Source organism: Nycticebus coucang, chromosome 1 (genome assembly GCF_027406575.1).
Source record: "Nycticebus coucang isolate mNycCou1 chromosome 1, mNycCou1.pri, whole genome shotgun sequence".
NCBI classification, from domain to species: domain Eukaryota; kingdom Metazoa; phylum Chordata; class Mammalia; order Primates; family Lorisidae; genus Nycticebus; species Nycticebus coucang.
This window is the reverse complement of record NC_069780.1, coordinates 184,035,135-184,050,402: the sequence shown is the minus strand read 5'-3', so window position 1 is coordinate 184,050,402 and position 15,268 is coordinate 184,035,135. Positions and strand designations below refer to the sequence as shown.

The window sequence follows — 15,268 nt, the reverse complement described above, 5'->3', positions numbered from 1 at the left end:
CACCACCTCTTGGCTGTGATAGTTCCTCAGTCATTTCTTGTTTTTGGTGACCCTCAGTTTTGGAGAGTACTGGTCAGCATGCTTTATCACTAAGCTCAGGCCATATGTTGAGTCGATGGCCCATGGTTAAGTAATTAGTCTCTAGAGAGCTCTAGCAGCAACCCCAAATTTGTTTCTCAATAGAGTGTTAATCCACAGAGGATGGCAGTGCTTTGCCTTCAAATCTAAAGATTTGTACTGTGATTCACCTACAGGTGCCTGGCAAAGACTCTAAACAGCATCTAAATCAGAAATAGACACTCCGAGCCCCATTGGATCTGCTGGATCACACGGCCCAAGTGTCAGAGCAACTTGAACAATAGCCTAAATCTGTTGCAGAGCCTCCTCTTCTCCCTGTAGGCCAGAGGTTCTCAACCTGTGGGTCGCAACCTCTTAACCATCGGCCATCTAGTCCATGGGGTCGCTTAAATACATCCTGCATATCAGATACTTACATTACAATTCCTACAGTAGCAAAATTACAGTTATGAAGTAGCAACGAAAATAATTTTATGGTTGGGGGTCACCACAACATTAGGAACTGTATTAAAGGGTCGCTGCATTAGGAAGGATTGAGAACCTTCTACTCATTGAGAACCACTACTCTAGGAACTGTGTCTCTTTTTTTGGTTGAAGGAGAAGCCAAGTGCAACAACTTATCCTTCAGCTTTGAGGTGATGACTTGACATGTCCCATAACACCAGACTCCTAGAACTCTCACTGAGGTATAAGGCCTCTGAAGTTTTGTGGGATTTATTTCCTGTACTCAGAGATACAAATATCTTACCAATATGTCTAGAGTAATTGCTACAAAGTATTTCCTTATCACAAGGATTAATCAGCATAATATCATCATTGTAAGTATGATGTTTTTTGGACCAGTATGAAGTTCTTTGGAAGGCCACTATGGATTGAATTATAACACAGTGTTGAAGAGTTGATATATCCCTGGAGTAGGATAGAAAGTTGTTATCACTGGTCTTGCCACTGAAAGTAAATTCCTTCTGGTGTTATTTCCTAACATATGTAAGGGGGAAGAGCATTTGCCAGATTAGTAGTGGCAAACCCAGTATTAGGAGATTATGTTGATTTGCCCAAGCAATGAAAACAAGTCTGAAATAACAGTGCAACTGGAGTCACCACATCATTTAGTTTTATGAGAATCCACTGTCATTCTCCAAGATCCATTTGTGTTCTGTACATGCCAGATAGGTGATTTGAAAGGAATGTGGTAGGTATCACTGCCTCTGCAACTTTCAAGTCCTTGACAGTGGTACTAATCTTTGCAGTCCTCCAAGAATGTGCTATTGCTTTTAATTTACTATTTTTATAGGCAGAAGCAGTTCTAGTGGCTATGGTGTGGCCTTTCGTATCATAACAGACTTCACTGTATAGGTTAGGAAACCAATATAGAGATTCTGCCAGTTGTTGAGTTTGTCTGTCTTAATTATGCATCCTGGAACTGGAGCAAAAACCCCAGGATGGACCCAGGGACTCATAGGCTCTAAGGAGAGATGAATCTGAGCTAAAACTCCGTTGATCACTTGACCCCCACCACACCCCTATTCTGGTTGGTAGACATAATAATGTTTTGGGTTTCCATGCATTACTGTCAGATCAGAGCCATTGTCTAGAAATCCCTGAGAAGTCTGATTATTTCCCTGCCCAGAAGGCAGTCACCCTGGTAGATGGCCATGAGTACCTTTGGGGAAGGCTGGAAAAACCATTAACAATATACCTTTTTGGCAACACAGCAGGGTCCTCCATCAAGAGTACTCAGCCTACCTTTCATTCAAAAAGCACTGAGTGTATAAACTGGCTCAAGTCTGGGAATTGACTGAAGGGTGGGGACTCTGTTTTGGTGATTTTTGCTCACTACACCTAGAACTCTTCTACTTAAACAGACCAAGTAAGAATCTAGCAGATGGCCCATTTATTTATTTTCTAGGGACACAATAATCAACTGGCCAATGACATAGTAATCATGCCCACCTACTTTTTGGCAATTAAGTGCCACCCTTTGGTTGCTACCTCCATGGGATCCCATTATCTCTAAAGCATTTAAGAATCCCGCTTTGATGGTGGCAATTTATACTGCAAGATATATATGACTAAAGAGAAGAGCAGCCAGATAGCTTCATGGATGCTGGGGCTCCCCTCACAAATTTATTTGTCACAGACATGGTGAAAGGTGTGTCCTCTGGACCCTCCTGGGGGTGAGAGAACAGGCCTTAAATGATTAATTCATTCTAACTGTCCAGAAGCCTGTGGATACCTTGCTCTCCAGTACCCCTAGGCAATCCTGGCACTTCAGGTTCACTTAGTGTAGCCACATTGGGGTAGACAGAGGTCAAGTGGTCAATGGAGTTTTCACTCAGACTTTGGTGACAATGGGCACCCTAACCCATCCCACAGTAATTTCCCTAGCTGGTCAGGCATAATAGGAAAAGACATACTGTCAGAGCTTTTCCTAACCCTTTGAGATACAACATTGATACTATGTTTGGTGGGGCCACATCAATACATTTTGCTTGATATAATTTTATAATCTTTACACCTTGATCCCTGAATTAGTTTCTTGGGGTTGCCCCGTGACAAAGTACCACAAACTAGCGGCTTAAAACAACTTCTTCTCTCACAGTTCTGGAGGTTGGCAGGGCCGAGCCTCTTATGAAGGCTCTTTGTAATAATCCTTTTTTGCCATTCCTTAGCTTTTGGTGGCTCCTGGCATTCCTTGGCATGTTTTGGCTTTATAGCTGCATCACTTCAGACTCTGCTTCCATCTCCATATGGCCTTATTCACTCTGTGTCCATATATTTGTGTGTCCCCTTCTAAGGAGACCAGTCATTAGAGTTAGGGCCCACTTTAATCCAGTATGACCTCATCTTGAGTAATTACATCTTCAAAGACCCTATTTCCAAATAAGGTCAAAATGTGAGGTTCCAGGTGGATGTGAATTTTGGGGGGAACACTATTCAATGTAGTACAATACCACACTTTAATGTCCATAAGAAATATACTTTATATATATTCTTTTCTATGCTCTGTACTTTTTAGCAGGTATATTTATTACTTTTTCAAGTTAAAGGATAAAAGAACAACCCAGTCTTCTTTGCTGCAAAATAAATCCCATCTTTCCATCCAGTTTTTCACTTTGGGCCATTACTAGTCTAGTCTTGCCTTTTCCGAGTCTTTTCTCTAACTGCAAAATCTCAAGAGCATTCAAATAAGAATTAAACACAAGCTCCATAGTTAGCCTAATATGGTTTTTCACCATCTGGTCTCCAGCACCCCTCTTACGGTTTTGTTTCTCAGTAAAATCTCTTGCTCCCTACCAGCTCCACCCCCGAACCACGTGTAGGCTTTTGACTTGCCCATGCCATTCCTCTCCTCCAAAGTCTGGTCCTGCTCTTTGCTGGAGTGATACTTTTTTGCACGTACATCACTCCAGCTACACATCCTTAGAAGCTACTCCTCTGCGCCCCCCTCCCAGGGATGAAATAATTCAGCTTCGGATCTTTGAATTCAGCTAGTATTTTGCTGACTTTTTTTTCGTTCCTCTTCCAAATTTACATATAGAAGAATGTCATCCAAGAACAAATGCCTCGGGATCGGCTCAATTGGGTTAAGCCTAACCGGTTGGCCTTCCCCGCCCCAACTCCGGGGGAGGAGGGGAACTCCCAGCTCTGGAGCAACTAGCTTGACCTGATACCTGAGGACAAAGCGCGGCAGGTTCGGGGGAAGATTGTTACAGAACTGTCACTAGGGCACTCCCAGGGCAAGCCACAGTATCATCCACCGTCAGCCGGCGTCCCCATGAGCAAAACCCGCCCGGGTGGAGGGCGACACTTGACACTGCACTGTGTGCAGACGCTTTAGCTCCTTTCACACCCAAGGCCTGCTTTATTCCTTCTCACGTAGGCCGAGTCCCATCGTTTGTCCACTCCTTTCCCGCTCTCTCATACTCCAGGATGAAGTTAGCTTGCCCAAGAGCCTGAGACGGAGCATGCGCAGTGTGGCCGCCCTGCGCGGGCCAACCGGTGCCCCGGCAGCTCGGCGCGCGCAGGCGCAGGGGCGCCGCGTCGGTCCCGCCTCCGGCCACGCCTCCTCGTGGCGGGTCAGAGGCCGCGGGGCATGCCGCGGTGACGCGCGCGGAAGCGCTCTGTGAGCCTTCGGAAGCTGCCGGAGCCGCGGAGAGTCAGCGGCCTCGGCCGGGCGCCCCGACGGGAGGGGCCCGGGATCGCTCGGAGCTCGCTAACCCTCTGTGTGCCGCCGCCGCTGGCGGCCGCCTGAGTCAGAGCGCCATGCCCCAACCCGGAGCGTGGCCGGGTGCCAGCTGCGCGGACACGCCGGCGCGAGAGGCGGGGGCGGCGGCGCGGGAGGGCAGGAAGGCGGCGGCCGGCGGGCTGCCGCGGCCCGGGATGCAGAGTCCGGCCGAGCAGTGAGTACGCGGGACGCGGGCGGCGGCGGGCTCGGGGCTCCTCCGCAAGGCTGGGTGGGGTGGGAGTCGTCAGCCCGGGTCCTTCGGCGCCCGCAGTTCTAGGCGAGGTTGTGGGCGACAGGGAAGAATGTGAAGAAGACTTTGGCCCAGGTTTCTGTACCAATTTTTCCCGAGGGCCCCTCTCACAATTCTGGGCACCCAGTGTCTCCCTTCCTTCTCCCTCCTCTTTCTGATATCTATATTATATTCCTGAAGAAAAAAAAAACAACCAACTCTAGAAACTTGGAAAGCAAACCCGAGAAGCGTTTTATTTTGTTACTAACTCCCGCTAGATCTTTCCTCCAACCTGGCACGAGGAGGAAGTAAGGTTGCCCCTGTCACAGTCACAGGAAAACTGAGCCGCGCGACTTGTTCTTGGAAGGCAAGTCGCTGCTTGATGCGCGTCCCACCTGTTGGACAGACTTTGGACGAGTCTGGCCCCTTCTGTTTTACCCTTTAACGGCCTGATTAGGTGTCACCTCCCCCTTTACTTTTTTCGACTAGGAAAGTAATTGCTGGTTAGATCAATTCCATATTGAGCTGTGAAGACAAATTAGAATTAGTTATAGTTTCTGCAAGGGTCTGGTTGTGTAGGTGGAAGCAGAATATAAACTTGAGTGAAACTTTTCTGCACTTTCAAGTTGTAGGCACATATAAATGCCCTTGGAATTCCAAAATTGACAAAAGCTCTCAGTTTGACAGATACTTTCATGGCTTGGAAAGTTAAGTCTAAAGTGTGTTTAAATGCGTCTTTAGAGCTTTTTGGGTAAATTTTCCTAACAGGAGGCCTTTCAGAAGCCTGTTATGTGGATATTATAATAATGCTTATTTGTATATTACTCACAGTTAATGGATAAATAATGGCCACTGGAAAAGATTTAGAATAAGAGATCACAAACTTGTGATCACAGCTTGTCCCCAAAGCTGGTAATATAAGTTAAATTCATGAAATTGGCCAGGACCTGGAGAGCTTCAGTGTTTTTCTGTTGGGGGGGTCAAGGTCCCCTAAGCTCCATCCTGTAGTTGCTTGATCTTTTTTTTTTTTTTTTTATAGAGACAGAGTCTTACTTTATCGCCCTTGGTAGAGTGTCGTGGCATCACAGCTCACAGCAACCTCCAACTCCTGGGCTTAGGTGATTCTCTTACCTCAGCCTCCCCAGTAGCTGGGACTACAGGCGCCCGCCACAACGCCCGGCTATTTTTTGTTACAGTTTGGCCGGGTCTGGGTTTGAACCCGCCACCCTCGTTATATGGGGTCAGCACCCTACTCACTGAGCCACAGGCGCCACCAGTTGCTTGATCTTTTAGAGAATCTTGGCCTTTGCATGAAATACCCTGCTTTAAAAATAGTGGTATCTGATTTTTTTTTTTTTAATTGAAACCACTGTACAGATCCATGTGTGATGTGGTGCGGCCTGGATCTGCCAGTTTGCTCTCCAGGAGACCTACCGCAGGCTCTGTAGGAGCTAAGTGTGGTGTCTTTTGTTGCTGCTGCCTTCGTCTTACCCTAGCTGTGAAAACTGTGCCCCGGTTATAGATATCTATCTGTTACAAGCTGCACCTCAGCTTCAGCCTAAGCAGTTTCATGCTTCCTTGAAGGATGCAGAAACTTCGAGGCCAGAACCATGTTCCCAAAGGTATGCATTATTATTGGCAAGTTTTCTGGTGGTCAGAGTCTGAGCACCTGGAGAAGCGGACCATGGCGGGTGGAGGGTGGGGGGGGGCGTGAAGTGCTCTTCCTCAAGAAAAAGTTTTTGCCTTGTCTGTCTACTGTCAGTAGAATTATAGACCTAGAGCTGAGAAGGATACAAAAATCTAGCGTAGGATTTTCATTTTACACATTTGTAGATTTGTTAGGTGTATCTTGGCCAGGGAGACACTGACAGTAGTTTTCAGGGTCAACTTCACTGATGCTTGGTTGGGAGTCTTTCCCTACCTCTTTCTGGCTTCCTCAGCAAAACAAGGCAGAACAACATGATTTATGATGACAGCAAGCTTCGGATTTTTTTTTTTTTTTATTCTGGAATAGATGTTCCAGTTCGTGGTATTTTTTTAGTAGCTTGATTTCTTTTCTCCCCCTACTTTTGTTGCCTTTGATCATCTCATTTCCCTTTAACTTTATAAGATGAGGGGGTTTAGGGGAGGTGAGTATAACTTTTAGATGACAACTTTTGACCATTGTATCTTAAGTTTTGGGCTTTCTAGACTGTTTCTGTCTTTCTGAATGAGCAGTATTTAGGTAGTGAGGCTATTTCTCTTGCTCTGTGATGTTCCCTCACGGGCTAGGAAAACTGCATGCATCATATAAACATTATATAGTTTGCAAAATAAGGTATGCACATCAATTCCTACATGATAATAAATGTACCATATACATACACACACACATGTCTTTTTATCTTTCTTTTTGAGTTATGGTGTTGTTCTGTTGCTCAGGCTAGAGTACAGTGACATCATAGCTCACTGCAACCTCTAACTCCTGTGCTCAGGGACTCTTCCTGCCTTGGCCTCCCAAGTATCTGAGACTACAGGTACATATGACCATGCCTGGCTAAGTTTTATATTTTTTGTAGATATGAGGTCTATGTTGCTCAGACTGATCCCAAATTCCTGAGCTCAAGCAGTCCTCTTGCCTCAGCCTCCCAAAGTGCTAGGATTATGTCTCACCATACTCAGGCACGCAGCTTAATAGTTGAATGTAAATTTCTTTTCTTTTTTTTTTTTTTAAGAGGTAGAGTCTCACTTTGTGGTCCAGCCTGGAGTGCATAATCAAAGTTCACTGCATCCTCAAACTTCCAGGCTCAGGTGATTCTTCTTTAGTCTTCCAAGTAGTTGGGACTACTGGTATGCACCACCACCCCCAGCTAGTTTTTTTATTTTTATTTTTTTGTAGAGATGGGGGGCTCTGTGTTGCCCAGGCTGGTCTCAAATAGTCCTTCACCTTGGCCTCCCAATGTCCTGGGAGTACAGGCATGAGCCATCATTTCTAGTCTCTAAATTTAAGTAAATAGTATAATGCTTTTTTTGTTTGTTTGTTTGTTTTATTTGAGACAGGCTCTTACCCTGTCGCCAAGGCAGGAATATGCAATTTTAGTATCTGTGCTTTTTTTGCCATTGGAGCCAAGGCCTTTCTTTTCATCCAGATAGTTGGGTTTGCTATGTACAAAAATCAACTAAGGTATTTATACCTGGAAATAGAAGCACCAGAATAGTGCAAATGTTTTGAGATATATCATGAAGTCATTTTTAATACCTTTAGTGGACAGTCATTATGAATACAGATCATAGCCCAACTTCTTTTTTTTTTTTTTATTAAATCATAGCTGTGTACATTAATGTGATCATGGAGCACCATACACTGGTTTTATAGACCGTTTGACACATTTTCATCACACTGGTTAACATAGTCTTCCTGGCATTTTCTTAGTTATTGTGTTAAGACATTTACATTCTACATTTAGTAAGTTTCACATGTACCCTTGTAAGATGCACCGCAGCTGTAATCCCACCAATCACCCAACTTCTACAGTGGAATTACACATTTGTGATGTGACTCTGAGGGCTGCAGTGGTGGGTGAGGACGAGATGGCTTTCCTGGCAGCACGTAGGCTACTTTGATTCCTTTCCACTAAGCTCATCACATTTCACAAGGAAGAGGAGTGGGGAAGAGTGACATAAACCACATGAACAAACCATTTTCCAAATAACATTATAAATTTTCTGTTTTCTTTTGTTCTCCCTCCCTTCTTTGTTCCTTTTAATCAGCTCATTAGAGACTGGTGGCTGGCTGGCATGCCCTGGACAAGGCCTAAGGATGGCTCACAACATAACTTGGGGTCCTATTTGAAGAAGCCTTACTTCAGGCCAGATTAGTTGATATTCTTGAGGTTTTGCTTGGTCTCCTATACTATATCCTCTGCTCACCCCACCCCCAACATTTGACTCCTTCGTGTGTCTGGTCCTAGGACATGGTTGGCGGTCAGGCCAGAAATGCTTAGGGAATTGAGAATAGAGCCTCTTCCATGGTCTTCTCTGTCTGAGGGTGGGACAGGGTTTGAATCTGGGGTCAATGAGCTGGCTGTGTGTGGGGCCATACTCTGTGAACCCTTCTGAAATTGAAGGTAAATTTGTATATGTTTCTGGGCTGAGGTTCAGATGAAATCTGAAGTTCCGATGGGATTGCAGGATCAAATGGGAGGTTTAGCTTGAGTTCTTTGAGGGTTCTCCATACTTCCTTCCAAGAAGGGCTGAGGTTCTGATGAAACTGAAGTTCGCAGTGTCTTGTACACGTTTGTGAATGTGAACTGTGAACAAAAAAAAAAAAAATGGTAAACCATTGTTCTTGACTGTTTAGGCAAACTTTTGTGTGATGTATTTTCTGCTTCATCCCATCCCCATGAGCTGCTAGGGTGGATGGAGATAAGGTTCACTTTCTCTCACTCCTTTCCTCACCCCAATGAAGAGCCTGCTTTAGGGAGATCTCTAGGAATTAAACCTCATTATTGAGGGTTGCTGCGTTGTCCCCAGAAACCTCTGGGAGAAGTCTCATGGAGTAGCCTGAGCCTTTCGTAGAAGGTCCATTTACAGAAGGGGAGTGGAATTTTGGCCTGGGTGCCGGTACTTTCCTGCATTTGATGTGTTCACCCATCTCTGCAACCACAGAGCATCCAAGAAAGGCTGGGTTGAGAGGTTTTTGCTTTTCCTGTGCCTGCGTGGGAAGGTGTGGTGGTGTCACACTGGTTAATACTGTTTCACCAACGCTGCGTGGGCCATTAGTATTAGAGGACAGGCCAAGTCAAGCATGAACTGTGGGGTTCAAGTCCAGAGAGCTGAATAAAGCCTTACTTAGTTCTTTTGAACAACGAAGGGGAACTTTTATAAAAGATCGTAATGGTGAATGATTAAAATTCTGTCTTGTTAGCTTTACATATACAATAGCATTGATTTTTTTTTTTTTGAGACAGAGTTTTACTGTGTTGCCCTCGGTAGAGTGCTGTGGCCTCACAGCTCACAGCAACCTCAAACTCTTGGGCTTAAGCGATTCTCTTGCCTCAGCCTCCCAAGTAGCCTGGGACTACAGGCACCCGCCACAACGCCCAGCTGTTTTTTGGTTGTAGTTGTCCTTGTTTAGTAGGCCCGGGCCAGGCTTGAACCCGCCTGGTTCTGTGTATGTGGCTGGTGCCTGTAGCTCAGTGGTTAGAATTGATTTTTTAAACTTTACATGTTCACTTAAATCAGAAGTTGAAAAATTGGCTTCACAGAAATGTCTTCTGCTTCACTGAACTGTGTTTTTAGCTTATAGCTTTTCAAGGGAATAATGTAATTTTATCTTTGTATAGTGAATGTTTTTAAAATCAGTTTTCAGAAATTGGTTGGTCTTTGGGTCATCAAGCAGAGTGAGAAGTATTGGTTATAATTTATTGTAATGTATTGCCATGTAGCTTGCTCAATAGGGTGTAATACTTTAATATTAAAAGTAAAATATTTTATTTCTAGTTTAAGAGAAATTTGGTGAATAACGTTTAATTGGGACTTCAAAATATACGCTTTAAATTAGTGCCATGTTGCAAAACTAAGAAGCTTCTAACTATGAATTGTTAGCATTTCAGTTTAATTTTTTTTTTAATTTATTTTTTAAGAAACAGGGTCTTGGCTTGGTGCCTGTAGCTCAGTGGTTAGAGTGCTGGCCACATACACCAAGGCATGTGTGTAACAGACCCAGCCAGGGCCTGTTACACACCAATGACAATTACAACAAAAAAAAAGCTGGGCATTGTGGTGGGTGCCTGTAGTCCCAACTACTTGGGAGGCAGAAGAATCACTTAAGCCCAAGAGTTTGAGGTTGCTGCGAGCTATGATGCCATGGCATTCTACCGAGGGCAGCATGGTGAGACTCTGTCCCCCCCCCCAAAAAAAAAGAGGGTCTTGATTTGTCACTCAGGCTAGAGTGCAATAACGTGCTGGGCTCGAGAAATCCTCTAGCCTTAGCTCCCACTTAGCTGGTACTACAGGCACACACCAGCATGCCCCCATAATTTTTACATTTTTGTAGAAACCAGTCTTAGAATGTTGCCTAGGCTGATCTCAGATTCTTGGCCATAAGTGATCCTCTTATCTCAACCTCCCAAAGTAGTGGTTTTACAGGTGTGAGCCACTGATCCACACCTGGTTTTAAAATTTAACTGAGTAGTGAAATCAAGAGTGACTTTCATGCCAAGACATCAAGTCATTTAAGACTTTGTTTTACCGTTTTCTAGCCATCTTTATGTTTTCTAGAAGACACCTTTTTGCTGTGGTAATCATCTGAATCTGTGGTTTCAGGGGCCTCTTTTGTGCTAGAGGGTGGATACTACCTCCCTACTCCCTGTCCCCACTCCAGCTTAACACACACAGAAGGTTGCCAAATCCTCTTTCTCATTATCACACTCTCTTCCCTTCCTGTAACAAAAAGTCAAACCAAACCTCTACCAATTTTGGATTTCTAGCTTTAAATATAATTTCATTTTGTCATTATTTTTGGCTTTAATATTTTGGTACTTAAAAAATTAAAGCAAAAGTTTCAAGGTTTTTTTTTTTTTGACAGTCTCACTTTGTCACCCTCAGAGTGCTGTGGCATCATAGTTCACAGCAACCTCAAACTCTTGAGCTTAAGTAATTCTCTTGCCTCAGCCTCCCAGGTAGCTGGGACTATAGGTGCCTGCCACAATGCCCTGCTATTTTGTTGTTGTTGTCATTGTCATTGTTGTTTTAGCAGGCCCGGGCCAGGTTCGAACTCACTAGCCCCAGTGTTTGTGGTCAGCACTCTAACCACTGAGCAATGGACATTGAGCCTGAAGTATTTTTAAAATAAAATTATTTTAATTTTTCTTGGTCTCTTTCTTTTTCTAGTTCATTATCCTTACATTGGTGGGCAATTATTTCATTCTGGCTGTTAACTACACTGATTGAACTTCATTGCTCATCCCTGAAACTTACCTTTTCTTCAAGGAGATACAGCTTTGGGATCATTTTAAGGGTGGCCTTTGGTAAAGGTCACATTACTTCTTCTGTATGTCCTTGTGGCTATGGGAGTTAGCAAACGTTTGCATACAGGATCTGAGTGAAATCCAGTTGTGGTTAAAGTAATTTGAATGTACTCTTACTCTTCTGTCTCTTTTTGATTCTTTTATGTATCCTGAATCACGGTTTTATTTCCAGGCATCTTCTCTCTTTCTGTTTCTGTCTTCCCTAGGCATTTAATTCTCCCGTTTGTTCTGCTGTTTATTTCTTTTTATTCCCTTCTTTTTGGCCATTGTAGGAATTTGTATTTGTGGCTATACTGAGAGATACTTGTTTAGAGAACCTCCTCTGGGCACTCGTGTTGCAATTGTATTTTGGTTATTTTGTAGGTTTAAAATGGAAGAAGACAAAAGTGGAGTCAAATATCTAGGCAGTATAGCCACAGAATTCACTTGAAGTACAATTTTTAATGATGATACATTCATAGGCTGTTAGAGTATGAACTGGAAGAGAAACCATGTAGAAAATACAGCTCTTTTCCAGTCTTCTCATTTGAAGATGAGAAAACTGAAGCCAAGGTTGGGGAAGTGGTTTGCCCAGATACATGCTTCTGATGATGATTATGTTATGAAAGTGCTTTGCTTAAATGACTGACAGGATTAGAACTTCTCTCATGTCTGATAACACTAGGAAGCAGGCTGAAAGATGTCATTAAGTTACCGAGCAAACAAATACATTTGGTCACTTTTTATTTTAGGTTTTTGATGTATAGTCCCCGGGAATGAAGTTTCCCTTTGCTTTTAACTCTGGTGTGGGTTTCAAGGGTGACATCACACCTTTTATTTGAAATCTCAGTGCAGCTGGAGCTCATGGAAAGTACCTCTTCCTAATATTTGTTCCTTCACCCTCACAACTTTAAAACACACACACATATATATCACACATTTACAGAGAAAAAGGAGTAGGGAGTGATCACCATGCGAATTGTTTATTAATACTCTGCACCAATGGATATAGGATGAGAATAAGTTACTTTTGGGGGTGCTTATTATTTTATGTGTTTGTTCCTCCCAGGAGTCCATTGAGGTGATGGGGAGTCAGACTTGGATGCTGAGAGTGGTTACCCTAGTCATGGTTATACACAGAGCTAGTAAAGGCTGGAGTGAGGAGTGGTTCACCTTGTGCAGTCTCTGAGTTCTCACTCCAGCGCGCTCTGCAGAGGACTCACTCACCCAGCAGGCATTGTGACGTCACAGGCAGGAGGCCGATAGGGAGTTGCGAGCCATTCAGGAAGTGGGAACTCAGGTGTACAGGCACAAATAGTGTTGGCCAAGTGTTAGGTCTGAAGTGTGAGTTGTGCACAGGGAAATAATGGAGTACCGGCTAGGTGGTGGGTCACGTTCAGATTTTGACATTATCAGTGTTTGGGAAACATTGAAAGGTTTCAACAAGAGACATGTTCCTCATTCCACCTCTCCCAGCACCCCTTCTTTTTCTCTTTCCCCAGCAGTACAAGGCCATGTACTAGGAAGTGAAGTGATCAGGGAATTGGGGGTAGGGTATCTTAGTCTTTGACGTAATTTCTTATTTTTTTAGCCTGGTACCTCTTTCTTTCTGTGTCCCATTGTGTCTGAATCCTTGTGTGAGAATGGGGTGTGCTGTCATGGGAAAGGAGTACAGAGAATTGAGAGTCTGCTTGTTCCTTATGTGGGTGTCAGCCAGGCTCTTTGCTTTCATCCCGATGTGTTAAACCTGTACCCTGTGAAAAACTTTCTGCTGCTAATTTTGAGCTTCTCTGGGCTTCTAACGGATTTGGTGGATTGCCTTCTGCAGAAGCCTCCCCACCCCTACCCCCCACCCCAGCAGCCTTGGGCTTCCCTGTCCCGTATCATTTACCACTCTGTCTGTTTTCCAACTTACCTTCTTGTTTTGTCAGAGACAGAGCCAGTGTTTCTGTTTCCTTGTTGTCATTTTGGGGTGAATTTTGAGGGAAAAGGGTACATCTTCAGACTTGAAATCCCATTCTTCATCTCTAGCATTTAGTGGGGTTTTCTCTTTTTGGTACTTAGTGGGTTCTTGTTAGTTCACCAGGAACTAACAAGGCAGTGGAACAGTGGGGATATGTACAACAGAACATAAGGAGCCTTGAGGAGGTTTTTTAGCTTTGGGGATTTGTAATATTGATGCTCTCCTTTCCTTGTTTTTAGAGAAGCTATCATCATTTTTGCTTGTGATGAGTTAGAGGTCAACAGTTAGCCCATATTCCTATATAAATACTTTGATTAGCACTGTCTCCATCCTTGGAACTTGACATAATGATTTTAGGAGCGTCACTGATCCGATACATGCTAGATGTATAGTTGAGGCATTAGTAGACGTCACAATTAAAATGGCCTCTGAGCCACACAGCAAGTAAAGTGATGCAGATTGTCTCATTTAAAGTAAGAAATCATGAAAGGGAAGAAAGTGATCAGGTAGAAACATAAGTATCTAAGATGTAAGATCCATATTTTATCAGATTGTCATGTATTATGAAAAAAGTTAAACTTTTAGTGTCTGTATACATGGAAAATGTCGGTATGACAAGTGTTTGAAAATGTCTGCTTTGGTGTGATTTCAGTGAGGAGGACATGTACCGTGCTGCAGATGAAATAGAAAAGGAGAAAGAATTGCTTATACATGAAAGAGGGGCATCAGGTATGTTTGGAGTCATTTTATTTGTAGAGTTCTTACTGTACATAGTAGAAAATACAGTTAAATTGGTATATCCATTTTTATAAAATACTGACATCCACTCCTAGGAAGTATTCTAATGAGTATGGTCTTACATTAACTATTTGTTTTGCTGAAGTATATTTAGGGAAGCCTGGGGTTTTAAAATTTTAATGCAGATATTCTTCTCTGCATTCTTTATATTCACATTGTTTTTTGCACCTGTGAAGATTGTTCTGTTTAATCTCTTGACTCTCTCTACCTTCTTGATTTCCCTATACCCTTAGAGGGCGAGTTCAAATTTGACATGTGTTTTTCATTTCAAATTGAAAGACTTACTGAGAAGCCGGCTGTACACATGTACAAAGATATGCATACAGCCATATCAATCTGATTGACTAAAAATAAAGACAGTCATGGGATCAGCAACACTAATTCTCATTCTCTGCTGATTTGATGTCCGTGTTTCTCATCTGTCTTTGCCAGCTTTTCTTACTGCCACCAAGACCCATTGGTCTTCACTGGTCTGTGGAGACTTGGCTGGTAGGGCTGCATGTGATGAAATACGTTCTTACTTCCTTGGCCGGCCTCATGCAGGAGCCAAGTGGGGATACTTTTATTTGAGGATATTCCATAGATAATTCACAAATGGCATTTTCTCTCTCATTACCTGTATAATGTATGAGGGGATTAAAATATATATATAAAAAAAACTTTATTTCTTAGCACAAATATGATCAAGTTCAAGATACTTTTGTAAGCAGTGATACCAGACATTTAGTCTGTTTGGAAGAACTGACTTGGAACTTAACCAGGTTAGCACAGTTTAACTGAAGAAAATTGGATGTTCCTTAAAGATTTTTTTTTTGGCCGGGGCTGGGTTTGAACCCACCACCTCCGGCATATGGGACCAGCGCCCTACTCCTTGAGCCACAGGCGCCACCCACCTTAAAGATTTTTTAAGATAGAAAACAAAAGTCAGAAGGAGCCAAACCAGGACTGTCAGATGGATGCTAATGATTTCCCATTGAAACTCT

General features: G+C 43.3%; 1 protein-coding gene across 1 annotated transcript in view; it reads left to right on the top strand.

The window, feature by feature from the left end:
• Positions 1–4,184: 4,184 nt before the first annotated feature.
• The window catches only part of OTULIN (OTU deubiquitinase with linear linkage specificity), a 33,091-nt gene continuing 22,007 nt past the window's right edge, over positions 4,185–15,268 (top strand). The window contains exons 1-2 of the mRNA XM_053592969.1: positions 4,185–4,481; positions 14,140–14,216. Coding sequence (XP_053448944.1) covers positions 4,345–4,481; positions 14,140–14,216 — 214 coding nt within the window. The 5' untranslated portion in view covers positions 4,185–4,344. The remainder of the gene's footprint in view (positions 4,482–14,139; positions 14,217–15,268) is intronic.